Source organism: Aquila chrysaetos, chromosome 22, assembly GCF_900496995.4.
Source record: "Aquila chrysaetos chrysaetos chromosome 22, bAquChr1.4, whole genome shotgun sequence".
NCBI lineage: Eukaryota > Metazoa > Chordata > Aves > Accipitriformes > Accipitridae > Aquila > Aquila chrysaetos.
The window spans coordinates 22,052,982-22,080,082 of NC_044025.1; the positions used below are offsets into that span (position 1 = coordinate 22,052,982).

The following is a 27,101-nucleotide window of genomic DNA, read 5'->3' on the forward strand; positions in this document are numbered from 1 at the left end:
CATCTCCATTCCCCTGAGCAAGCCTGAATCGAAGGCAGGGGATTGCCTGTCTGAGCAACTGACCAGAACATCCTGTCTGCCTGTTCCACCTCTGCAGCGGCAGGTAGCGGGCATCCCAGCACTGAACACCTCAGTCATAGTTCGCCCCTAAAAATAAGCTTTAGTAAGGTGTCTTCCACTTTCTGGTCCCTCCTGCAACAGTGCTGGTGGGGTGTCCCACTGCCAGCTGCTCCCTAGCTAGCATATGACCTTACTGGGTTTACTGCCGGCACGCAGCAGCCACATCTTCCCCTGCTCAGACCAGATCACGAGCCTTCCTGTGGGTTGCGTTAGATGGCTGGGTCTCACCTCTGCGCTGGCAGTGTCTCTTAGGGGATGCAGCGGAGCACATCTGTGCTGCAGAAAGGCCGAGCAGGGCAGTCCAGCATGGTCACAATGGGTCTGTACAGGGTCCTGACCAGGCCATCTCCCACCGCCTCGGGGGGACGGATGCTCTGGGCAGTTTGTGGTGGGTGATGCTGGGGGATCCCCTGCTCCGCTCCCACTGTGCTAAGAGAGCTCTGGTGTTTGCCTCTGCCTCCACCCTGCCGGCTGCAACCCCCACAGGACAGCTTCTGCACTGCCTTCACCTATCTGGCTTTTTTTGCGGTAATTTCTGAGAGAGATGCGAGTGGCACCAAATGTGGTTGTAGGTCCTGATATCTTTGCTAACAGATAGGGTACAGGGAGGATGCTGGCACAGCAATGCAAGCACCTCCCCAGACTCAAAGGGGCCCTGTTCTGACTGGCACTGTGCATTCCTCTTCCTGACATGGTGCCATGGCCCTACATACCTTCACCTCTGTACAATAAAGATAAGCAGCCCCCCAGTTTTAGAGGACTGTAGTAGTTTCTTTGCTGCCATCACATGAAGGTGCTAGGGTAAGGGGAAGCCAGTTCTGGGCGAAGGCTGCAGGGACTGAGGGCTACAGCACTCACTGAGCAGCGTGCCCTGGTTTCCTCTGCACAGCTGGCAAGTGCCCAGCAGGCACACGGGTTGATGCATTGTAGTACCACCACCTTCCTCCACACACTGTGCCTGGTAGCCTGGGTTTTTTTTGCTCAGGTCAGGCTTTTGGCATAGTTGCAGCACAGAGTGTGTATGCAGGGCTGGGGAGAGCGGAGGGCAGCGGCATCGCTGTGTGCTGCTAGGGTGGAAACGACCAACCAGGAAAGCGTGACCCTTCTGTTCATGGAGCTGCAAAGCTGCAGTGGAATTAGTTCACCAGTAAGTGGTTATCAGAGTCCTCAGAGGGGGTCATTGCAATTGGAAAGCCACCTTTCACAGCACAACCAAATTAGTATCACTGTGTTTTTGCTCTCCCCTTCCCCAGCAACGCTTGCTTTCAAGCAGTAAGACCTCTGAGCAGCGTAGGGGTCTCCATGTCTCTGCCTCCAGACTTGTCATTCCCAGGGAAGCTAGCCAGAGCACCTGCAGTGTTTTCCATTGATCCTCTGTTCTTCACCCGGTCCTACACTGGGTCTGGGGCCAGGCGCAGTCAAGAGGGACTGTGCCAACAGTTGTACCTGCCCCCCACTCAGAGCACAGCTACCATCGCCTCGCTCTGGTGTGCGTAGTGGAGAAGTTCGTACACCATAAATATGTTTATCTCGGGCCCCAGACAAGGAAACTAGCCCTGCTCCTCGCTGGGGAAAAATCTGTTGCTGCATAAATACCGTTGTACTGGCTGATGAGAAAAAAACAAACCCTTAAGAATTTAACTGGTAAGAACATCACATCTTTAAAAATTCCCCAAAGACTTCTAAAACCATCTCTCCTTTCCCCTCTTCCTCTGTAAACAGAGGCACAGTCTCAGCTTAATCACTACCAGGCAACAGCAAAAAATCTTTAATTACTTGATAGCAGAACTTCACAAAACTTCTAAATATGAACAGCCTTCCCCACCCCTGGCACAAGTATTCTGGCATGGCCCCTTAAGGACTGCTGCATGGACAACTTGTCCTGTCTGCATTGCAGGCATGTAAAAATAAATATTTCAAGGTCAAATACTTAAGGAAGAAAAAAAAAAAAGTGTATTTATTTAGCACAGCCTAAATTGACACTTAATTTTTTTAATACTTAAAAAACAATCAATTTTTTTTTTTTGCATGCTTGCAAGCTTTAGAAGGCAGTGACCCTCAGTTTGATAAACACTGCTTGATAGAAAGGGAGCATTTAACTCACAGGTACTCACAGAAAACAGCCTCCAAGCCAGCCCCAGCTGGGAAGACCCAAACACCATGCCCAGGCAGTGCCATGTGGAGCTGGTCTCTGTCACCACACAGATGACAGGCACAGCTCTTGCCAGGTGTTAACAGCCTGTGATGGCCAGGTCCAGCTACAGCCGGAGTCCACACAGAGAAAGTGAACAGGCTTTTACAAACACTTGCAACATGCTGTTTTGCCAGTACCTTTGCTTTTGCCTGAGAAGCTACACCTATACCCCAATAGCAGCGAGCACCGCACTGTTTCCATCTGACAGCCTGTCCCTGCGCTGTAGCTCAAACACAGTCCAAAGCCCCTCCTGGAACCCCGCTGCCCAGCTTGCCCAGAGGGCACAGCTTCGCATCACCCCTGCCCAGCAGCAGCAGCCTGAGGAAGAAAAAAGCCAACCAGCAACACGAGTTGTTTGAAGGAACAACTTTTTTTTTTAATAAAGAGTACAAAGTAGTAAAACTCCTTACACGAGGCGCTGTGACAGCTGTTACAGAGATGATCTGGGCTCCACCATGGCCCTCATGGTGAAACGCCAGCGAGCGCTGAGTGGAGACAAAGGACATGAACACGACACAGACCCACCTGCCCCCACCAGCTTCTGTGAACCTGCCCTCCCCGTCCCACACTGCACCTCTGGCCGGCCCCTGTCACTTCACCTGCCTGGCCAGTTCGCCCACGCCGGGTTGTTCCCGCTGTCCCACACCACGGCATCCCACACATGTTCAACACGAATAACACACTGAACCAACTGACCTGTCTGAGCGGCATGCATACAGAAAGGAAGAGTAAAAACACAACCCGACCAAACCCACAACAACAACAACAGAATTTTAAGGCTATGCATAAAACAAAATGAAGCAATATCTTAAAGCTAGGTAGCAAGTAGCATTTGTGAAACATAAGGCTTGAGGCTTATTTATTCTTCAGAACAGGTTTATTTGCTTTTCCTTCTTAAACACCAATGTACCATTTTTCTTCCTTCGCCTGAACAGGGATTTTGTTTCCTTCTCGGCAGGGACATTTAACTCAGGGAGGTTATGTTGGAGCGGCCTCCCGGGGGCGCAACGATGCGCTTGCTCGCTGAGCGAACGCCTTCATCAATCTGGGTACCTGGGAGTGGACAAGAAAGCACAAAGTGAAGGGGGAAAGCGAAGTTAAAAGCATTTTCTTCACAGCACTGAGCAGTCAGGCAGCCTGGGGTCTTGCCAAAGGGCCTCCTGAGGCTGTCTACAGCAACCTGCTGCCTCTCTGACTCCAGGAAAGACCTCGAGAGCAGCAGTGGCTTGAATGTCACTGTAGACGCTCCTCCGTGAACAGACCCATGCTGCAAGAGCAGGGTCCGATGCTGCACTGGCACCTCCGTGGCCACAGTACTTCTTGCTTCTACTGCAAGGTGCAGAGGGGTGGACGGCCAGCTCTGGCCATGTCCTTTAAGGGACACACAGGGTCTCACATTGCCATGCTCCACTCTTGTGCTCAGCTTGCTCCAGGCTATCTCCCAGCTGCCCCCTGCCCCAGGCCAGGGGCTGGGACAGCATGTCCAGTGGCTCTGCATTCTCCCAGCCCCACCGCCACGTTTGTTCACCTGACAGGCTGAATCCAGACTGATGGAGGTTCCTGACGGGGGGTGTCTGCCGCGTGGGGGACCCCCTGGTTGACCCTGCAGGGGTGCCCCCCTTGGGGGTGGTGGTCAGGTCAAACACGGGTCCATCATACATGCCCCGGGGCACAGCATGCATCTCCGCCATCTGTCACCGGAGAGAAGAGGACAGTGACGCTTCTCTACTCCCAGGGAGCATCCTGCCATGGCAGTGTCAGGCTGCAGCGATCCTTGGCTCCCCAGTCCCACCGCAGAGGCAATTCACGCTGCCACTGCTGTGCCCCTCTGTCCTGCATGCCCGAGACCTTCCTGCAGCATTGAGGCCTGGCACAGCCCCACCACCCACCTCCTGTGTGACAGCCTCCCTCCACTCCTGCCCTGCAAAGTGTGCAGAGCCTGGTGCAACAGGCAATCCCTCAGCATGGGTTTGTGCTGTGTGGATGGAGGAGAAGGCCATTTTGCCCAGTCTCCTCATTTTTAACTCAGCAGTTCCCTCCAGACTCCTGCTGCAGCAGGACAGCCATCAACCACTGCTGACGCAGATGAGCATCTGCCTCCAGTGGTGGCACACCATCAACACTAAGGTCAAAGCTCTCTACCCAGGCCTTAGCTATCCCAGCTGTAGGTTCAAAATACACCAGTTAGCAGTACTATTTCCAGGGTCCACAGAGAACAGCCAAGGAAAACCTATCAGTTATTAGGGAAAAGGGCAATTTGGGCTAACAGTGTCCCAACTGTGTCTCCTGGTGTCCCTGTCTCCTCACCTTCCTCCTGGCTTTGATGCGCTTGTAGACATAGTCAGGGAAAGGGCTGCTGGGCAGGAAGCGTCCAGTCCCCTGGGTCACATGCAGGTTGCCATCCTCCAGCATGATCTTCCCCTGGCATATGACAACCAGCGGGGCCCCACGTAGCTCCATCCCTTCAAAGATGTTGTATTCAGCCGCCTGCAGCAACCAGGGGATGATGGTCAGGAGGGACGTGAGCACTGCCTGCCCACTCAGGGCTGTTTAGTCCCCCCTCGCTGCTGAAGTCACCAGTGCAGGGAGAAGACACCTCTAACAGCCTCGCCTGCCCCAGAGGCCTCCTTTAGTTCACTAGTCCATCACACCAAGAACCCACCAGAGCTCCCAACATGAACCAGGACCTGCTGCTTCGGAGGTCAGTGTGAGCAAGGACTCCAGCAACACAGGAGGGCAGGGCCTAGGCTTGAGGTAAGGCATGAACAAAGCGTGCTGGCAAACTCGGGAAAAATTTGTACCAGGAAGAGGAACCCAGATAAGAAGAAATGCGTGTCCTTACACCTGCGTGGGCCAGGCTCAGAAGAGCAACACAGCAGGGTGAGAAAAGCCCTGTGTGCAGAGCCCAGGGCTCACTGACATCCTACCCCACAGTCACAGCTGGCATCGCCCAGCACCCAGACTCAGTCCTCCTCCTCAGAGCCCAGCATGGCAGGGCAGCACCAAGCTCCCAGCAGTCAGGTAGCCTTTATACAGTGCTACTCACACCCCACCCTCCAGCATTCCCACAGATGAGCAGAGGGCTTACAGATTGATGGGTTTTTGCTGTGACGATCTTCACTGCATCAGGATCCCATATAACCAGATCGCTGTCCGAGCCCACTGCTATTCTCCCTTTCCGTGGGTACAGGTTGAAGATTTTTGCAGCATTAGTGCTCGTCACAGCCACAAACTGGTTTTCATCCATCTTTCCTGTGGCCTGCTCAGATACAAAGAGAACTAAGCACTCTTTTGGGGAAAGGGAGAGCTAAGAGCCCCAGGAAGCGCCAGACTCACTCCCACACAAGCTGCTGGCTGGCTGGGCCCAGACCGCTGCAGCTAATCTTACTATTGGCATGAGACAGACCGAAAACTGGGGGCATAGTCACAGCTCCTGGCTGTTCAGCCTGAACCCGCGACAGCTGCCTCTCCTGCTCTGGCTTGTTTTGACTCTCAAAGCCAGAGAGGAGACAGGCAGCTGGGTGTCCAGCTCTGTGGGGGCAAGAAGATGGGTGTCCGAAGTGTCCGTCAACCCTGCCCACTCTGCCCTTTCCCTGGCATGACTCTTACCACTGCCTTGTCCCAGATGACAGACATTCGTTCCTCTATGCCATTGGTCCCTTCTGGGATCGCCGTGAAGTTGTCTTTTCCAATTGCTTTCTGTGCGGTGCTGAACGTACAGTGGGCACTTCCTGAAACCTGCAGGTCACCACTGAGGGGTGGTGGTAACAAAAGCATCGTCAGTTGTTTTGTGGTTAGTCAACAGCAGGGACATGAGGGACATGGATCTCCTCTGGGCACGGGTGGCCCCTGGCTCAGTTCTATTTTACTCTGCACCCTCATTTCAATGGCTCCTCAGTCTGAAGCCTTCCACCCAACTCATCTCCTGTGACAGCCATGTCACCTGAGGGCACGGAGGCAAGAGAGCTCCGCCACACTGCGCTGCCTGCCTGGGACATGGACAGCATCCTGCACACAAGAGGAGCCAGCAGCTCAGCTCCTGGGGAACAGGGTGGCCTTTGTGTCAAACCAAAAGATGTCCTTCCATACTGGACTCCATCATTTGCACTAACACAAAGAGAAAAAACCATCCCAGTGTGAGTCAGAAAAATCATTTCTGGCAATTTGTCAGGTCTGCTTGGGAGAGCAGCCTTTCTGCCACACAGGGAGAAAGAGGGCTTTCCACCTGAGGACTGTACCCAGAGCCAGCCCTTTCGTTGTGTACTGCCAGCTCCTGTACCCTGAGGGGCAACCGCAGCCCTCCCCTGCCCCACAGGAAGCCTGCTGTGGGCAGGTGTCACCCTGTCTCTGGGAGAGGGGACACGGCTGCAGGAGTGGGCTTATGGGGAGCTGAGCCTGTGGACTGCCCGTCACTTGCACTGCCAACCTTCCCCAGCAAGGAGAGCACCTCAGCCTGGCTCCAGGGCTCTGGCCTGAGACATTTTGTCTGGCAGAAGCTCCTCTCAGCCCCACATGGACACTCGCAGCATGAGCTGCAGCAGCCAGCAGTGCAGACCAAGAAGGTGTGCTTGCAAGTGCAGGCTGGCCCAAGCTGCAGCCTCTGGCCCAAGCTACAGCATCTCTGCCACATTACTGCTACAAAAGCAAATGCCCCCCATGGCCACATGTAAATCTGACAGTGGGATGAAGAGAGGCAGGACTCCCCAGAAGCAGCTCTCTCCAGGAGGCCCAGAAAAGCTTACCTGCAGGTGCTGCCCAGTCCTGTTATCCAGACTCCTCTGCCCAGAAGGGCTCACCGGTTGGATGACATGCCCTGACCCATCCTGATCCTGACAATGATGGCAGAGGGCAGGAACAGGCAGAGCCTGCAAGCTGCCAACAGGCAAAGCAGGGCAAAGAGCTGCCCATGGCTCCCTGGAAGTCACCTGGCTCCTGCTGGGTCCTCAGGGAGCAGTGGATAGGCAGCAGGTGGGAAGTCATTACCACTGGGCGAAAGGAAGCAGGCCAAATTCTGCCTGCATGAGGCAAGCAGCCTCGAGCACCTGGCTCCCAGACAGGCTGTGCCTGAACCCAGGATGGTGAGGACACAACGGCTCTGCTCGGGGCTGCGAATCAGCCCTAATCCACTGGTAATCTCCATCTTCCTCTGATAATTTCTGCCATATGTCTGACTGACTGCACAGCCAGAGGCCCAGGCTGATGACACAACATGCTTCCTAATCTCCACCAGATTTGTCCCGGTGGAAGAAAACAAGCCATCCAGCCCAGCTGGAGCCTCGCAGCCTCTGCTCCTGCTGAAGCCTCACAGAAAATGGCATGCGAAAGGGGTCAGAACAGATGCCTGTGGGCTGCAGGGACTGAGAAGTGCTCTGGCCTCTCCTCTGAGGTCTGGGGTAAATTTGAAGCGGAAGGGAAGGATTAGAAAGCCAGTTCAGGAGCTGGGCTCACTTTTCCCTGCCAGTCCCTAAGACCTGCGCCTATTTCATACATCCAGACTGAGCAGAGGTATCTCTTGCTCCTTGACCAAGCAAAATCCAGGGTGAGCTGCATATTCAGACCCCAAACGCACTGGCACCTCTCTTACACCAGCCATAGCATATCTGCCCTGGCACAACACAGGTTTATCCTAATATGCCGCTCTGCCGAGACACCTCTTACTGACCAGCGATCCCTTGCTCATCTAGTCAGAGATGTTTACAGCATTACCTCAAAGGTCATTTCCATTTACAACCCCCTCAGTGTCAGTCATTCCCTGGCTAACACAGACCAGCCACCACGCACACAGTTAGACGAACAAACACAGGGTGAGAGGGGCGTGTGATTCACACGTGGCGCGTGGACAGGGCCAGCAATGAGCTCTGCGTCCCTAGCTGCTGCGCATGCCTTGCCAGTGAGAGGATGGAGTATAACTGTGAAAGGTCAAAGCAAATTGCTGAAGTGCTTGTATTGTTTGCTCTCTATTTTCAACAAATCCCTTCCCTACCCCCTTGCCTTCAGGGTGCAAAAACGACCTACCATCCCAGTCAGATGTGATGAGCTGCTCTTAAAGGCCTCCTGCACTCTGCAGGCTGTACTACTGCTCACCTGTACAGGCATGAGAAAACGTCTGCTTTGTATTCGACTGGTGAGCCCCCACCAGCTTGTGACACCTGTAACCCCTCCACCTTCTCCTGCACCATTGCAACCCAGGCAGCCATTCCCCACCCCGCACATGCAGAAGGGCTTCTCCAGCTTGGTGAACGCTTCCGTTGACAAGTCTGTGTTAGCTGGTCCTCATTTCTTTGCCTTCTTCAGGGCATTTAAAATGGTTCATGACTACTTGCCCTGGTATTTTTCTCATTACTGATGTTAAGCTTATAGTGCCGCCCCAGTCCTTCCTCTGCTCTCAGAGATAAGCCACCACAGCTCTGAGCCAAAGCCATTTCATCAGTCAGCTCATTAAATACCTACAGTGAAGTGGTTCAGGTTGGACTAAGGTCTACGCTGCCTGGGTACTCCCTAACCTCTTCCTCCCCTATCCAAGGCCAGAGTCTGCTTCGTCCTGCTAGCAGCATCACCCAGCAGAGCTGTCACTCACCTGGCCAGGAGGGAGTTGATGTAGTCAGGAGTTGTTGGATCTGGGCTCAGAGGTGGAGAGACCACAAATGCCGCAGCCTTGGCCCAGTTCTTGCTCCAGTAGTGTGTCCCGTCGGTCCCGAGACTGGCTGTGATTGGCTCACCAAACACCACATTGCCTGGAAAGGAGGACAGAAAGGATGCTGGTTTGGTGGAGCCTGGAGACATTCTATGTTCCACAACACTACCAACAGTCTGCCATGTGCAGAGCACAGCCAGACCCACATTGGGCTGTCCCATGCTGCCTGCATGGACCTCAGGTGCTGGGGCAGGCAGGAGGGACAGCAAGGCTCAAATTAGGGGCAAGACTTGCCCACCATCACCATAGAGCCCTCCTGCTCAAGGGCACAGATCCTGCTGGCACAGCAAGCCTGGATGGAGCATGGCACAGGAAGGCATGGACACAGAACTGTGTTCCCCAGAAGACACCACAGAGAGACAAACGATGCTGGAAACCTGGCCTCCTGCCCCAGCACATGGCTGCTTCCCAACCTGCTCTGCCCCAGCCATGCTCCTGGGAAGCGAGGCCCCCGGTCCCTCCAGGCCCTCCTGCAAGCACTGGTGTCCCACGCTGTAGCAGGGGCATTTCACCCCGCTGACTTTGGCAACAGCCACATCTCAGAGCTGACCGGCAGCGCAGGCACACCTGGCAGGGGTCAGGCACTCTGACGTGCCCACATGCGTGTGGGGAGTCCCTGCGCTGCACCACCAGTGACAAATGGAGCTCCCAGCCACCTGAAAAGGCACCCAGGAACCTCTGAGGGGCCGGGATTTCAAAGGGAGGCCAGAGCTATATGCAGCAGCTCAAACCACTTGCAGGTGGATCAGATGAGTCTCCTCAGAGAGCCCTTCACAGCCACAGACAAACTTCGGTGTTTAAAGCACTGCTCCTTCCTGCAGCTGTTGATGTTACCTGATGTGACAACAGGACGTGGCTCCATGTGGCCTGATGCAGTATCCCCATGCCCTTCACAAGTCAGGTAAATCCCTGAACTAACTGCTCCCCAGCAGAAGGGGAAGCACTGGACTTGCACTCAAGGCACAGTGGCGGTCTTGGCAAAACAACCATGAGGACATGGGCACCACTTAATCCAGCTGTCCAGGATCCCAGCAGCAACAGCAAGGCTGTGTGCAGCAGCAGGTGCCACTCACCTTTTTTTCTGGCTTGTGAGATGAGGTCAGCAGCACTTTTGCTCATCACTTTAGTCACATAGAGAGGACAGTTGGTCTGGCTGGCAATAGTGATGGCCCGGAAGACAGCTTCTGCTTCCAGCTGGAAAAGTGAACAGTGCAGGGCTGCAGAGGAGCACTGGGTGAGCAGGGAGGAGCCCCTGTTCCTCTTGGCACACCACAGATTGCTGCTGACACTCTGTGCCCTCGCTCTTACCCTGGACTCCCCAGGGACAGGTTAATCAGGGAGACCTGAGGGGTGAAGCTTCAGTCTCCCTAGGGCCTGGCCCAAATCACAGGCTACAGCCACACAATGCTCAGCAGGGGAGTGCTGTCTGGACTGTGCTCGGGGTCGAGCGCAGAGCTGCATCGGCTGTTTTTTCCACTGTCTGGTTCCAGCTCTCCTGACAGCCAGAGAAGGCCCGGGACTGCTGCCCATGCCTGACAGCATGGCTCACTGGCTGACGCCAGACAGTGAAAGGGTCTGCCCCTTCAGACCACTCACGGATCCAGGCTCTCCTGCGGCTGCGTTTGGTTTAACCAAACGTCACCCTGCCCGTGGCTGGGGTGCAACGAGCTATGCGCTGACAGGCTGTTTGCATCAGGGTCTGGCTGTCCTGTGATGCACCTGCTGCTCATCCCAGCCTGCTGACACCTGCCCCGTGTTTCACTGTCCTGCTGTTAGCGGAGGGTGGATTTCGATCACGAGGGATATCTTTGGACTATTACATCAGCCCGTGCTCAGCCTGAGCTCAACCCCCGAGGTTCTCCAAGTGTTTGCTCTACAGTTTGGCTTCAAGCTTCAGCATGAGAAAGTTCAAAACAGAAGCCTTAAAAAGACAATGTACCAATCAGCTAGCTCCCGGGGGAGGCCAGGACTGCCAGCTGCAGGGAACGCAGTAACTGCCTGCAGGCCAGGCAGCTGGCTGTGCAAGCTTAATTCTCCCAGTAGCAGGAGAGGCAGACCACTGCACCCAGACACACATGCACTCATACACCTCTTGTACTTCTGCAGGCCTATTTGCTGCACAGTGAAAAGAGGTTTTTCTCTTCTGCTTCAAGACTCCTTAAACAGAAATTTAAACAGAAAACATTTCTATCAGCCCACTTATGGACTTCGAGTAGTTGACAGGGTTTAACATGTGCATAGGAGCAAACAGAGCCATCACTGAATACACTTCACAGCAGGTTACAATCTGGAGCAGCACCATCCTGCCCTACCAGGTCACCACCATCACCTGACAAAAGAGTGTGTCTTTAACCCCCACTGAGGTCCCTCTGGGACAAAGCAGACCCACGGAGCTATGGACCACTCTCCCAATGCTTTGCCATCAACCTGCAGGCTTTACGGGGGGTAGCAGGGTCATCTGTGCTCTACCTAACATTTTCCCAGGTAGAGTACGTTCTGGAAGAGGGACGCTGTTTATTTTCAAAGGCAATGAGATCTGCATTTGGCTGGACAGATGATATCTAGAGCCTTCTTGCACTGTTCTCAGTTGTGTTATGCTTTAATGGCATTTCAAGATCAAACGCTCAACAACGTTTTACCAGCTTTGGACGAGAAGAACCGCAGTGCTGTCTTATGATAATAAGACAGTTCCCAAATCCTGGCACAACCACAGCATCCCATAATCGTGGGTTAGCTTGCCAACTAGTGGCAATGGGTCTAGAGCCATAAAAATAAATGGCAGTTTATACATAGAAGGACTCTGATCTATTGTATTTGACATTGAGTCTCTTCCCTGTACAGGTAAATGCTTTACACTCTCATACTTCAGAGAGAATAAGCACTGTATTACACTAGGCTATATATGTTGTTACTAGCTATAATACAGTCAACTTCCTACACTTTTAATTTAAGCCAACTGATTTTATTTCCAGCAGACCCTGAAGTACAAATCTGTCCCAGTGTTCCCCTGCTCAGCTTTGCTATTGTACCAAATTTCTATTGTTCGCTTCTTTCACATGCTGTGGAAAGTTAAAAGCACCTCTCAGCAGGGAGCTATCTCAAGAAAACCTGTCTAAAATTAGACTCAACTCAGATTAATGGACCAAACAGAAAAATACCCTGCAAGCTAAAATTAGAAGTAATCTAATTAGTGTCTTGACAATGATTTGTAACCAGGGAATTCCCCCTCTCCTTCCCTCCCACTCCTTCCACCGATGGCTTTGCCTGTCTGATTTTGAAACGCACTTTAGACCCTAAACAGAGATTAAGCAGGAAGAGGCTGGAATCTGTCTGCACTCAGACAGATGCGAACAGTGAATTTTCAGATTCACTGATAAAATGGTGACCACTGATTCAATGGTGATAAAACTCACCATTTGATTCTCCTCAGGCCTCTCACACCCATGGAGTCACCTATATAAGACAAATACCTCCAAACCAGCCCCAAATACTGCTACAGCCATATAGACCTTTTTGTTGATCGATTAATCTGAGAGACTCAGAAGCCCTTGTCTCTGCTAGGAGACTCAAGCAAGACTGAAAAATGTTTGTCACAAACATGCACCTTGCTCTTTCCTGAGCTGATGATGAACAAGACAGTATTGCCTGTATAAATGGATACCCACGGATGCATACACACACACACAACCCCGATGCTTGCTTGGCCCAACTACATACACTAAGCCCTACTGTGACTTGAGGGGATAGCTCTTCAGTGCAGCAAGGCTGGTACTGTCCTTTGCACCTTACCTCCTCAGGTCTGCTCAGCACATGGCCCTCGGGGCCGGTTATTCCCATCTCCAACATCCTGGTTTGCTCCTAGGACATTGAAAGGACAGAGGGATGTTACAGGGCTGTGAAACTATCAACCACACAGAAAAGCAGACCCCTCCCGTGTTGAGCCCTTCCCTCGGGACTGCCACCACCCTGCATCCTGTGGGGCCACCGCGCACAGTGAGAGGCTGCTGCACCCTCAAGGAGTCTGAGAGAGAAAGAGGGAGGATGGGGAAACAGGAGGGCTTGGAGGGAGCATAGACACTGACTGAAACCTCTTCAATGAAACAAGCACAGTGTGGAGGGAAAAAGGGTACAAAACCCCCCAGCTCCATGTACAGCACTTGATGTTTACAGTCCCTTTCTAAGGCCCTCCCTGGCTCCCCTTCTGAAAAGCAAGTAGTCCGAGTAGAAACTACTGAGAAAACAATCATTAAAGCCAATAAAAAAATTCTCCTCCCAAGGTTACTCCTGGGTCCCCAGTGCTGTTATTTAATCATTTGGAAATCAGCAAGTGCTAAATCATGTCCTGTATCAATTTCTATAGAAGCTGGTGGTGTAGGGTGTTAGTTCCAATATTAACATTATCCCAAGTATTTTGCTGTTATAATTAAGGACCATGGATAATTGTGTGTGTGTGCACCACATGTGCTGGCCTGCCTATCTCCTGTCTCTACCCTAGAGACTTCTCTTGTATTCCCTTGTTTCAAACGTCTCCCTCTGGCAAACCTCAAAGGAAACATGCAGGGGGACTTCATGGTCTTCCCTGACCAAGGCACTCGGGGATCTTTCTGATATGACCCTCACACCTTTATCCACATGCTGTCACTGCCTGTGGCAATGCACGTGTTTGCTCTCACCCAACACCTGCCCTTGACTTGCAGAAGCCACATGCAGTTGCACAACAGGCAACATTTCTCCAAGAGGTGTTGTGGGGCATGAAGTGGATGCACAGCAGCAGTAATATTAAGCCTGTAAGCAAACAGTTTTATGCACTTTTTCTCGTGCCTTGTAGAGTACTGAGCATATTATGTGCATTAAATAATGCCACCAGTCTGCGTCAAGACTGTGTAACTCCTGCAATGATAACAGATGTGTTCACAGCTGTTGAAGGAGTGTATCAAAGGATGAGGCTGCACAGCAGGTAAGTGCTGTGTGTCACCTCCTCTGACACGTTCTCTGCCAAGTGAAAGTGCCAAGCAAAGACTTGACAATACTCGCGTCTTGCTCTTCACCTACCACGAAGCACTCTCCCACCACCTACAGCATGTCAGAGTCTGAAGTCAGGAGCTCTGCTCATGTCTATTTCTGTTCAGGCCATGCATCACATCTCTTCCCCTGCAACCTCCTCTCCTATGTTGACCAAACTGGAGAAACACACAGTCGCCAGGACCACTGAAATAAAATGGACTGAAATGGCGAATGGAGAGGACAAATCCTCTGCCTTCTTCCTGGGAACCACCACCAGCAGATGACCACAAGCATCATTCTCTGTGCTAACAACATGCTGAGCCCCACACCAGCGTGGGATTTTTCAATCAATCCTGACAGAAGGAAGCAATTCCCAGGGCTGTGAAGTGCTACCAATTAATAGTTTTGGGGCATTTTGTGGTTAGGCTGGTGCTGAAGTAGAGAAACTCTAGCCAATACAATTCCTCTGATCACTCTTTGTTTTCATGTGAAAGAGGCATCCAATTGTGCACTGCAGCTCTAAAAAGTCCAAAGAAAAACTGATTGTTGCAGTCTGAGAGGATGTTCAAAGAATGACCACTTCTTCAACTCCCAAGAATGAGACAGACAGGAAAAAACTAGTTGCAGAGCGTAACTGAGCAATGTCTTCTCTGTCTTAATGAAAATCAAAACATTTGGACTTTCTCTTATCCAGCACCAATTACAACACAGCGGGCCAATACAGACTACCCACTTGAACACCAAACCGCATCCCTCTTAACAATTCCCTTGCAAATCCAGCTCCGTTAGCCAGCTGCTCACTTGCAGCAGGGAAAAGATTCCTCTCTTGCCGTGGCACTTTTCAATATACTTTAACTCTCAGCTGATTATGTGCAAGGCAAAGGTCTCTGCCTCTCCACGCTGAAAAAGAGCTGTGCTTGGAATGAACATACTGTACTTGATGGCCCACTCTCTTCCATTTAGATAATGGCTAATACACTATTTCAGATTCGCTTATGAACCACATACAGCAGAAAGTCTTCGTAAATTTGATATTGCTGCTGAGCAGCAAAGAGATCACCTTGCAAAAGATGTCCATGAAGCTTTAGAGCCATTTTGCTAATGCCCCACGCCAAATCTGCCTGGGATAGACTTTCAGTCCCTGCATACCAGAAGAGTAGTTAGTTACCTGTGCAATTATGTCCCCATTTTCAGCATGAACTTGAGCTATGGCACCCAGCTCTGCCAGGCAGCTGAATATCTCATACAGCTAAAACAGAGACAAGAAAAAACGATTACTAAGCAGACAGACTGCCCTGGCCTGCGCACAGCCTCGGCACCCCACACGGCCCTTCAGCCGAAGGCCCTGGCAGCGGCAGGGCCCGGCGTGGGCGCGCCGGGACCGGCTCTGGCCGTGCCGGACGGTGCTCTCCAAAGGCCGTGGCCACCGGTGGATGCTCTTAGTGATCTCCCCGCCAGACCTCTGCCCCCACCTGCAGCGCGGGGGCCTGGCCAGCCCGCAGCTGGCACACCATGGCCGCAGCCTGGGGGCAGCCCTCCGAAGGCAGCGAGGGCAGAGGAGAGGAACCTCGAGGCCCGGCCGCCTGCCGCCCCAGCCTCCCCGCGCCCAGCATGGCTGCCCCTCGCATTGACGCAACCAAGGCGGCGAAGGGGGTCTCACCTCGGTGTTCGACATCTGGTACAAATCCTTGTAGGCCATGTACACCATGAAGGAGTTAACTCCTAGGGGCAGAGCAGAGAGGAGAGAGGGGTGAGCCAGGGGCTCTCCCTCCCAGACGGTCTGGTCAGGCTGCCTGCTCTGGGCTGCCTTCCCCACCAGCTCATCCGCGGGGCACAACTCCCACTCACGGCTGCGCAGGACCCCAGCCGGCGCTCGACAGCGAGAGGACGGACGACAGCACCGTCGCCCCTTGCCCTCCTTGGCGAGGGGACACGGCTCGCGGAGGGCAACAAACCTTTCTCTTGGACCATGGTGTGCAGCTCCTGCCGGATGCGGTCGCTCCAGCGGGGGATGTCCATGTGCAGCGCGTAGTCGCAGCAGGCCTTCCCGTCGGCCCGCTCCCGCCACCGCTCCAACGCCTCTGCCAGGCTGGACTCGGGGTCCGGCACCACGTGGTCCACTGCAGCGGCACAGTGGGGGCAAGGGGTGGGCGAGGGCTCCCCTCCTGGACCACCCCACCGCAGCCCTGCACACTGCCGGGCATCTCCACGACCCCAGGCTTGTCTCCTCAGCAGCTTCAGGGCAGCTCCAAAGAGGCCCCCACCACCTCTGCCATGTGCCTGGGCTCCTCCAAGTGCACTTATCAGTGGGGAAGCACACAGAGCCTTTGCTTAACAGCCCTTGGCATAGGACCAGGGGCTTTTACAGGCTTCTGCTGAGAAATCAGCTGAAAGCTGAAGGGCCTCGTCCTTCCCCACCCCCACTTCCATCCCATTAACACATAGCCTCCTCCCACGCTGCCATACTAATGCACCTTTTATTGCCCACCATGTAATCCCCATGCCTTGCCGCAGTCCATTTCACACAACTTATTTTTTTGGCCCAGGGGGAAGGAGAAACAGTGGGGGGAGGACAAGAAACCCATTCCTTTACTGGAAGGATCAACAGTTGCTCCTGCATCCCAAGGAACCCTGCAGTGTACACAGCTGTGACCACTGCACAGCAGTAAAACCTGGACCTCAAACCAGCACACAGCCATGGCTTTCCCCAGGGAACAATCTGAGAATTCCCTTTCCTTTTCCATTAACGCTGTTTATTTCCGAGCAGTGCGGGATGCCAGGATATTGCTCTGTTCCTCTGCTCAGAATCCTCTAAGCATCATGCTGCCCTATTTTTATTTAACAGGGAAAAAAAGTTATGCCGTTGTTCCTTTTTGAGGGTCCCAGGGGCACCAGTGCCTGTAGACAATGAAGCACTGCAGAATATGGGATCTGCAAGGGCAAGGGGTCCTATGCAAATCTCCTGTCCCACCACTTCATTATGACTAAGGATGCCAAAGATTCATCCCAATCCTCACTCTCTAGACTAAACTGACAGAGATTGCAGAAAAGATGAGCACAGTGTCATGGACCTTTAAAACAAAGACGACTGAGAAAAGCAAAGAGAAAAACAGATAACTGGGCAATGTTCTAAGAGTTCTGGCTACTGTCATGTACAGGACCTGCCTGCTGCACTTACTGATCATGGTGGTTCCACCAGCCAGGGCTGCTTTTGTTCCTTGGAAGAAATCATCCACAGCTGTCATCCCCTTGTATGGCATCTGCAGGCGAGTGTGGACATCAATTCCTCCAGGGATCACCATCTTCCCATTGGCTTCTATGGTTTTGACCCCTCCAGGGACTATCAGATTGTCTCCAATCTGCCTGATGAGATGATACCAAGATGGTACAAAGGAAAACCAGCCACAACATAATCAATGAACAGTTCAGTTAGGGAGCAGCCAGGTCAACTCCCGCCTACGGGAGAAATGCCCCGCTCCCACACCTGGGCTTGCAGGAGCCAGCAGAGTGAAACCACCTAACTGCAGCAAAATGCAGGATTGTCTGGCTTGCTTAAGCCTGTGATTTGCATAGTCCAGGGGTGGCTGCCATCTGTCCGACTGCTCTAGTGGTGTCTATGATGGCACCTGCTGTCTGGGGCAGGCACTGGGTTGGGGTAGCTGAAGAGTATGGTCTGATGGGCACACAGATCTCTGCAGTGTATGGTGAGAAGCTGCCTAGGACACTTCATACCCCACAGACTCGTAAGTCAGACTCCTGCAAGCGTTTCCAGTGTAGCGGTCCTACCTGTTCACCCAGGGTGCATGCTCACAAAACCTGACACCAGCCCTGCTTCCAGTAAGCTGCACCCCTAATCTCTCCTCTCCCCCATCCTTCTGCCCACCTTAAGTAAGGCTCAAGCCTGAGGCTTACTTACAGAGAAAGATGATTTCCCACTGTAATGCCACAGCTGCTAGGCCAGCTCAGGGCTTGTCAGGGACTTGTAATGCTGCTCACAGCACAAAGTCCCAAGGGTAAAGGGAAGCCTCCCTCCAGAGAGCTGGGGAGGAGCTCACAAAGCTCACAGCATGGCTGGCTGCAGCCCGGCTGGGCTCACGGCACAGCCTGGAAGCACTGGGCTCACTCTCCGCCCATGGAGCACAGAGTCCTCCCGTCCCCAGGACCTCCCTTCTCACATTGTCTCCTTCATGCTCCTGAAGGACATCTTTGCTATCAGCAGGGCCATGCTGTAGTGAAGGCAGCTAAAATCCCAAGTACCTAAAAATATCTTCTGAAAACAGGAAACGTAAAAAGTTCCAGTATACATCTATTCACAACCTAAAATACTATTATAGTCCTCTGGAGTTTGTGCTGTTCTAGCACATGACATTCTCCTCCCTAGACATACCCAGCCCTCCTGCAGGCCAGGTCACCTGAACCTTAGGACTCCCTTCACTCAGGCTCCCGCCCCCTCAATCCCTTTATCTGTCCATATGTAGCACTCAGCCTTCAAATCTCTTCTTTCAGAAATCCTATTTTCATCAAACCTTCCTCAGTCTTCCCTGATAAATCAAGATAAAAGACAAGTTGGTTTTAGTGGAAAATTTCTGGTTTCCTTGGCACACTAGGGAGGTAAAAGAGGAGCAAATTCCATTTTTGCATTTCATTCAACCTTAGTCACTTTGCAGGTTTCTTTCCTTAGCGTAACAAAAGTTCTGTGGATAGAACTGCTCACTTCAGTGTCCTCACAGCAATAAACCAGCAGCTCTTTCCATCGCTTTTATCGAGATGAATCCATCAGCAAAGGATTTAAACTGCTCACTGTATTCTTACCAGAATTCACTTGCGAGAACATTTCACTTCCAAGGCAATGAAATTCTGTGACCTCCAGGCTGCAGACGAGGCTAAGTGATTTGCCCAAGGATACCCAGAAAGTCTGTGCATAGCAAGACCTGAAGCTGGCTTTGATCCCTGCCTGGGTACAAGTACTAGTCAATCATGAATGCTCTTGTCCACCAGCTAAAAACAGCCTCATAAAAATACTTCCTGACATACTTCTCTGCTGCTAGACTTTTAAAATATACCATCCCGGGAAGGCTGGATATTTACCTCTTACCATAAAGCAAGCAATGGCTTTTCAAGTCTCTCTGCTATAAACTATCATGGTTCTTTCAATTCGCCCAGCTTGGAGCTGGTCCCAACGTGATACACTTGCCACATTTGAACTGCAGCCTTTGAACAATGGAGTTATTACTGCACCTCTGAAACACACACAAAGAAGCTGGGGGGCCCCAGAGGTTTGCCTGCAATTCCTGAAAATCTCAAGGATGCAGATGACCTGCAGCACAGCACTGTCCTTGTTAGGGCTAACAAATGGGATCTTGTGTGGGGTCATTCATACTAATACTGTTAACACAGGGCAAAACAGGAGTCAAAGATAAATCTTGTTCCTGGTGCAATTAGATGCAGCTTTGTTGTACAATGCATGCTGTATCACGAAGTCACCAGCCCGACTGCAATTCAGTCACTGGAGTTACTATGGAAACACGTCAGGCAATCACATATGTGCTCACACACACTGCAGAGAGCTGACCCTCTAACCAGAGTGGGCTATCAAGTTTTACTGGCTGGCAAGTTGGCAACAGACCACATCGACAAAAAGCCAATAACCATCCAACCTGAAGCTGATTTAAGGGGAGACAGAGATAACAGAAGTCCCATACTTACTTTATGAGGCCATCCTCCATGTAAATGTCAGCATAGAATGACTGGTCATCATTGACTATTCTCCCTCCTTTAATAAGGAGACGATCACTCTGTGAAGGGAAGAACACAGCAGTTGTCAGCAGCAGGCAATACACATGCTTCTCAGCAGCCAGTTCAGTGCCCTTCTTGGGTGCTCTCCTACTGCATCAGACAGATCACCCCAATAGCCGATACTGCAGAAAGTTCACATCTGTACCAACACGTGAAACAAAAGGACAAGAGGAAAGGATTGACAAAATCATATTCATAGGGCTGTTTCTGAATGGAACAGGTGCTGGCAGAAACACCACTGAGGCAGAATGAGTACAAAGGAGAGTCACTGGGGACACAGCAAATATGCTTCCATAAAATATACAGAGGCAAGTCAAAAGCTTCCTACACCAGGTCATTATGCACATAAATCTGCAGGCAGCACAAGCCACACACCAGTATTTACAGCAAGTTTGTTACTAAGGGCATATCCTTAAATCTTATCCAAATACCATGCAAAATAAGTTGCATTAAAGAAGACAATTTAAATCTCTCTCATCTGTTACCACCTTGCAAAGACCACCAACAGGAGAGGCAACCCTGAAGATGATGGAACCCGTCCCTCCCCTACAATGCTCAGGGTAGTCCTGAGGTATTTCACAACGTCACAGGTCTACACACGACCCAGGAGACACTGAACTGTGTTACCGTCTCATCGTTTTCCACCTCCTCTGTTCTCTTTTCTACTGACCTAAGTGGCCAGCAGCCTTCTCTGAAGGAGCACAGCCAGACCGTGGAGGAGCACCCGGACCAGAACTCTCTTATGCTCTTCCTGTATTCATGCTTCTGGACCTGGGCAACCCAGCATACACTGATGGGAGAGAATGGACACTGTCCTGTGGGGAACAGACCCTGTCCTGAGGAACTGGGAAGGCTGAGGTCCTGCTCTTCTACCTCCACCTGCACAAGTCCAAACACCAGCTGCAGGCAGTACAGGGGCAAACAGCCCGATCTCACACATGGCTACCATGTATTCAGGCGACATAAGCTGACTGCGCCGCTCCAGAGAATATGCAGTCTTCCTGACTGCTTAAAACACAACAACCCCAACAACCCTCCAGCTCTCAAGCTCCCCGTATTTTCCACTCTGCTCCCCGCCGGTGCCCACAGCCCAGGTTTTGGCATGCGAGTACACCCCCCTTCCACAGTCTGAGCCTGGACCACGGCTGACCGGAGCCTCCAGCAGGGCTGCAGGCCAGCCTCACCCTGTGAAGCTCTTGCACAATTAAGTCCTCTACAGGGAACTGGGTTTGTTCTTCATCTGCCGCCCCTGGGGTGATTTCTGGAAGTATCACCACAGTGGTGCTAATTTGCAGCTTCCTCCCTGGCAACAGAAGGATGCAAGAGAATCCCCCCGTGTCCCTGCAGCTTGCAGCAGCCAAAGCCCTGAGACCCGTGTGCGTTTTTACAGCAATCTCATCCACAGACAGTCAAGACAAAGAAACTGGGTGGGGAAAGGATCAGAATGCATGGCGCTCTCAACCCCGGCTGCAGCTCAGCGCTGACGCAGGGGGAAGAGCCACAGTCTCTCCTTGCTTCCCAGACCAGGGCCTTCCCACGGCTATACCGATGACCAGCAACCCGAGTTCCAGCGACGGGGATCTACCTTCCCCACTCAGCGCAGCTTAATGCCGATCAGGAGCCTTGCCTCCCACCAAGAAAAGCACACAGCTGACTTGTTCCTCTGTTTCCCTCCCACCCACCGTCCTCATGGACAAGCAGACCCGGGGTCAGCTCCCCTTCTCCCCTGACCTAAGCTAACACATCGGCACAGAGGTCTAGCAGAACTTTACTGTCTCAGGGGGGTCTGGAAGCAAGGGCACATTGCTGGTCACAGACCTCCCTGCACAGCTCCCTTAAACAGCTAGCTTTAACAGATTACAACCAGCACACAAAGATACTGGCCTTGACTAGCAACCTGGGGGACCATTACCACTTCTCACTTGCAGCCCTTTTCCTCAGGGACAGCCAAGGCTGGAGGATAGCCGGGTGTGTGCTGGCACAGGAGTCCTGGGTCCTCGGGCCAGCTCTCAGCCTGTGCCACGTCTCTCCCCGATGGGCACACGCCAGGCAATGCTCGGCTTTGGGGCTGAGGACCCTGTGCACAAACAAATGCTGTGGACTAGCCACTGATTCTCCTCCTCCCCTGGCACAGGGCGCTTGTCCTTCTTTTTGTGTCTATCCAGTTGTCACCTCACTAACAATACTGTAATTTTAAGTTCAGAAACCCCTAAAAGAGCAAAGTGTGACCACAACCAGTTGCTTATAGCCTGTCGGTCACACAGGGCAAGTAGCTGAGCTGTGGCTCCCATGGATGCAAATGATGAGTATTTAAGTAACAGTACAAGAAATGCAGATAGAAACTACCAAGCAACAGTATCAGGTGTCAGCTATGGAAGAATCAGGGCCACAGTTAGAAACACAGAGAAGAAGATTCTTGTTTTATATTTCAGTCAACTGTACAGAGTTTCTTCCACATAACCAGTCCCCTGTGCCCTGGCAGATCCTCCTTGGCTTTACCTAGCCTACACGATGAGAAAAAAAGAGTCTACCTGCCCAGATCCAAAAACACAACTGGGCCTCTAGTATTTTTTGTCTTGCCCATACCCTTCAAACCTTCGCAACTTGCTTTCCCAAAGTCCCTGGAGCTCGCTTTCACTAGAGCACAGGAGTGCCAGCAAATACTGAAGCTGGCCTGCCTCTCCCTGCGCATCAGACAAGAGAAAGCAAAGGGAGACAGGCACAGGCGGCATGGGGGCAGGAGACTGCAGCACTTGACAATTACTGAATAAACTGTTAATATGAACTCAGAAAATATGTCTGGCCACAAACACAAATGGTCATTCTGTGGCAGATGTGAAGGGCTGCTCAGTGCTAACTCTGTTAGTACACAAAATTGTGAGGTCCATAATGGCTGGAGCACAAACAAGGCGCTCATTCAGGGGATCGGGCGCTGCCTCAGGGCCTGCCCCGAGCCCGGCTGCCAGACACCCCCCATGCCTGCAGGAGAGAGAAGGGCTGCATCAGCGCCTACCCACCAACTACAGGGAAAAAAATATAATAAAGTAAAATAAGTAATATTCAAATGACACCACATCTACAGGCTCTGGCATCGTTCCAGAGTGCACCCAGACGTTAAGAGGGAGGGGAACAAGAATGGAAGAGAATGAAGCAGTTACAAGGAAACAAGCCTGACTTAATAGACAGGCTTCTGCAGCACACGCTGCCAGAGCAGCCTCAGATTACAATAAATGCACTGTTTCCCCTGCCAGGGCTCATTTGTGCATCTCCACACCCACCATGTCTCCACGCCAGCCAGTGTCAGGCTGTGTCATCAGCCATTGTTAGCAGATGGAAAAACCCTCCTGCACCAGGAGCCACGGAGGCACCGCGGGGAGCACCTTTCCTCCCGGCCCGGCAGAAGCACTGCAGGACTGGGCGAGCGTGCCCAGGGCCCAAACCCCAGCCGCCTCTGCTGCCCAGCTCAGCCCCTGGCTCCAGGCGGCAAGCGGGGGCCAGCCTCTGTGCAAAGGGCCAAAGCGACAGCGTGAGGGAAAGGTGCCACACAGACCGTGGCTGCACGCACACGGCTCTACCTGACCGCTGGCACAGACCTGTAGAGCTTGCCAGCCTGATCTCCACCACCGACTGTGTCTCAACAAGTCTCCATGCAGCCGGCTTTTGTCACTGTTGTGGTACCTTTCGTGAGCACCCATTTCTGCAGACACAGGTGCTGCCCCACAAGGACAGGCCTGGAAGCATCCTTCCAGCACAGCTCTGCCAAAACCCGGTGGGATCACCACCGGCCCCCAACACCCCTGCCATGCTGGGAAGCCTTTTTGTGGAACACTCCCTGTCTCTCTGCCTGTTGGCATTTGGTATCAAGCTTTCAAAACCATTACCCATTCCCTCATGCGCACACTCTGCTCCTGATGCTCTTAAGCATCACCTGGCCTTTTGAGATCCAAAAATATCAGGGGGTCTCTTAACGTTTCTCAGTGTGACACTGCAGAAGGGAAGAGAGGCAGCAGCTTCCAGAAGGCTCCTGAATCCAGCCAAGAATAGTGCTCACCTTGTTTACAAAGCACAAGGGCATAATTAGGGTAGCATGGAAGCAGGTGTATGGCTTTACTGCTCTTTCCCTTGTAAAAGAAGAGACACTAATTGCAATGGCGTTTCATCAGTAGCTGATGTCTCCTCCTTACTAACATACCACACAATGGCACGGAACAACCCCTGGCTGGAATCACAGGGATAGATGGCCAGCCAGCAGCTACACTCAGTGATTCCCCATGGTCTGTCGGCATGGTAAGAGATGCCATCCTGACAGCTGCCAGATTATCAAAATCTGTCTAGTCAGTAACTGAGGCTTTTCTCCCCTCTTGCACCTGATACAAAATAGAACTGCACTCCCCAGGCAGACCTCATTGTTTTTAGAGGTGCCAGAGACATCACAGAGATGGTGCTTGTGGGCTGTGACAGGGTGGTTGAACAGGATGGGCATGGCTCGCACCAAGAAAAAATATGGGAACTCCAGTCTAGCTGGGATAGGAACGGTTTTTGTCACCAAAGCACAAAGACTGGGCAATTTTGATTCAACCAACAGCTCTGTTAACTGTTATTTTGTGAAACCAGGGCAAGGCATTTCACCACTTTAGTCTTCCACCTCTCTTTCCGCAGGGATAGGAAAACATACTGTGGACAGCAGGAGGGGAAGTATTTTGACTATATCTCCAAACAACCAAAGAAAAGGAACTAATAAAAAGTCTCTTAATAGACACACAAGGTTTGAAATTACTATTCTCCTGAGCTGGACATTCCAGCATCAGCACACACCTGGAAAGTAATACTACATTTACTTGTCTCTGATGGACTGTGCACAACCTAAGGCACAGTGAAGAGCAACACTTCCATACCAAGCTGATGAAGCAATCACTGAGAAAGCCAAAAGACACAGTTAACCTCCCCTCTCCATGTTTTCTCCACATCACAACCAACAGATATGCCCATACTTTTCAATCTTCCTTCAATGGCTACAGTCTTGCCTGTCACACTGTCACATGTAGCTTTTGACAACATATAGGCTTTTACAATTCAGGTTGGGAATAATTCCCACAGCAATTTATCTCACACAAACACATGCACCCTTCACTCATGCTCCTGGCTTCTCCACTGAAATAGCTGTCCTAGAAAAGCCCAGAAATTGCTGCAAATAGATACAACATGCAAACTGTGGGTTTTCATATGTTATTGTCAGAAACTAACTATGAATTCCGACTGCAGCACTGCTGAGTATGAGATTAACCAGGAAGGAGTGTTTGTGCATCTCCAGAATCACACTAGGCAGTTCAAACAATAGCTGTCAGGAAGTAAAAATACTCAGATTTCCAATATATCCTTCACAAAAAAAAGCCAAACCTGCTGCTTGCTTGGGTGACAGAAGCGAGGAAGGCACCACTCCCTTCATTTGCAGGCTCAGTCATTGCTTCAGTGCTATTAGCTTTGAGATCTATAGGTGAGTTACCTGCCAGCACAAGGTGGCTCCTATAATTGTCTGTATATTCTCATACTCCAGACCTCCCCCCAGCTGTGATGCTTTAGATGCTTTAAAGCTCTCTGAGATATCTTATATCCTAATGGTGCAACACAGTCCCAAAAATCTCTAACAACAAGCGCAGCTTAGCTGAACAATCTGCCATCCCCAGAAGTCACTATGTGTCCTGACATGCAAGAACAGATTCTGGGGCAGAAATCTAGGAAGGAGGAATAAACAATCAAAACAATGCCCGAGGGGGACACAATCTGCGGAAAGGGACAGAAGAGGTTTCGTTCTAGGGGAGACACCGTAGCTGAGATTTTCATTCTGCCATTCTATGAAAATAGAGAAGACCACCTGAAACCTGACTTCACTTCATTGCTTCCCATGGGCATCAAAGCATGGGTTCAGGACATAAGGGTCATTTGAACAGAACTCCAGAGCAATCTCCTCCACCCCAACCAGGAGACGATAATGCTGCAGAACAGGGCACCAAGCTGCAGAAGTCAGAAGAGAGAGCTACCTGCAATACCTGTGTCAGCTACGCAGATACCACTCACCCACAGCATTTTCAGCTTCAGCAGGCTGAGGAAAGGATTTAATTGGGAGAAATAAAGCAACTTGTGAGATTTTGTTACCACGGAGGTGAGAAAGTTCCTGCCAGATCCCAGAGGAGCAGGAACAAGCCCTGCATATCAGTAAAGCATATCATAAAGGTCCTTGTAGAAAAAGCCCCAGAGAACAGGAGAGATCCCACCTGCAGGAGTAATGTTGTCACCATGGTGGTCTAAGGATACAGAAAAGGCAAGACGTGTAAAGCGGTGATATTGCTTATTAAAGCAATTGAATCTGGCTTGACAAAGGAATTTCTCTTTGCAGTGGTAACGATCTTTGTGCTTCTTTGGGAGGATTTTGCTCCCACCTGTACATTAAAAGGAATAAGGAAACCCAAGTGCTTTGTTTTTCCTTTTTCTTCAAGGGGCCAAAGCTGTCCTCAGGAGTGAAAACAGGAGCTATAAGAAGCCAGCAAAAAGCCATCAACAAGATGAAAGACCTGACGGCTCTCCCAGAAGAGAGCCCTGCGCAGCCTGCTCTAGGGAGGGCCCGGGGAAAGCGGAGGGAGGCCACAAGCTGGATCGGAGCATGAAAGCACCGGAGCGAGCTCAGCAGAAAGAAGCATCGGTGGGACCCCGGGGAGCGGGGCTGCCCGCACCGTCCAAGAAAACATGTCGGCCAGCCTCTTTCTTCTGGCGGCCGGCGGGCAGGGCTGTGCCGCGCCGTGCCGTGCCGGCGGGAGGTGTGGTCCCCGCGCCGCCGCGCCAGCCACCGGCCCCGCCGCACCTGATGCGGCAAGGCAGGGGAACGGCTCGGGATGCGGCGGGGGCAGCGACCGCGGGGAACGCCCTGCGGACCAGCCCAGGCGTTCGCCGGGCCGCGCCCCCGCCCGCGCTCCGGGGCGGCGGGGACCCGCGCTCCCGGCCCCGCCGCGCACCGGGAACGGCCGCCCGCGGCAGCCCGCTCCCCGCCGGCGCCCCCGGCCCCGCTCGGAGGCTAGGCCCGCCCGCACGATGGGCTGGGCGGACCAGCCTGCGCCCGGCCGGGTCACCGCGCCCGCCCGGCGAGCCGGCTCTGCTCTGCGGGAGGGGGGCCGCCCGAGCCGCTGCCGGGTTGCTCCAGGCGGGGACGCGGGCAGCGCCCGGGGAGCGGGTGCCGCCGGGCACCGGCCGCCGCAGAAGCTCCAGCTAGGGCTCAGCCCGCCGGGGCGCGGCTCTGCCCAG

At 52.4% G+C, this 27,101-nt stretch overlaps 1 protein-coding gene across 2 annotated transcripts in view; it reads right to left on the minus strand.

The window, feature by feature from the left end:
* Positions 1-2,665: 2,665 nt before the first annotated feature.
* The window catches only part of DPYSL3 (dihydropyrimidinase like 3), a 41,183-nt gene continuing 16,747 nt past the window's right edge, over positions 2,666-27,101 (minus strand). For both annotated transcript variants that reach the window (XM_029998168.1, XM_029998170.1), the window contains exons 2-14: positions 19,719-19,807; positions 17,191-17,375; positions 15,968-16,132; positions 15,673-15,734; positions 15,181-15,261; positions 12,798-12,866; positions 10,082-10,202; positions 8,892-9,048; positions 5,924-6,065; positions 5,403-5,573; positions 4,622-4,801; positions 3,843-4,005; positions 2,666-3,367 (exon numbers count right to left, since the gene is read on the minus strand). In XM_029998168.1, the coding sequence (XP_029854028.1) occupies positions 3,279-3,367; positions 3,843-4,005; positions 4,622-4,801; positions 5,403-5,573; positions 5,924-6,065; positions 8,892-9,048; positions 10,082-10,202; positions 12,798-12,866; positions 15,181-15,261; positions 15,673-15,734; positions 15,968-16,132; positions 17,191-17,375; positions 19,719-19,807 (1,674 nt within the window). In that variant the 3' untranslated portion in view covers positions 2,666-3,278. The remainder of the gene's footprint in view (positions 3,368-3,842; positions 4,006-4,621; positions 4,802-5,402; positions 5,574-5,923; positions 6,066-8,891; positions 9,049-10,081; positions 10,203-12,797; positions 12,867-15,180; positions 15,262-15,672; positions 15,735-15,967; positions 16,133-17,190; positions 17,376-19,718; positions 19,808-27,101) is intronic.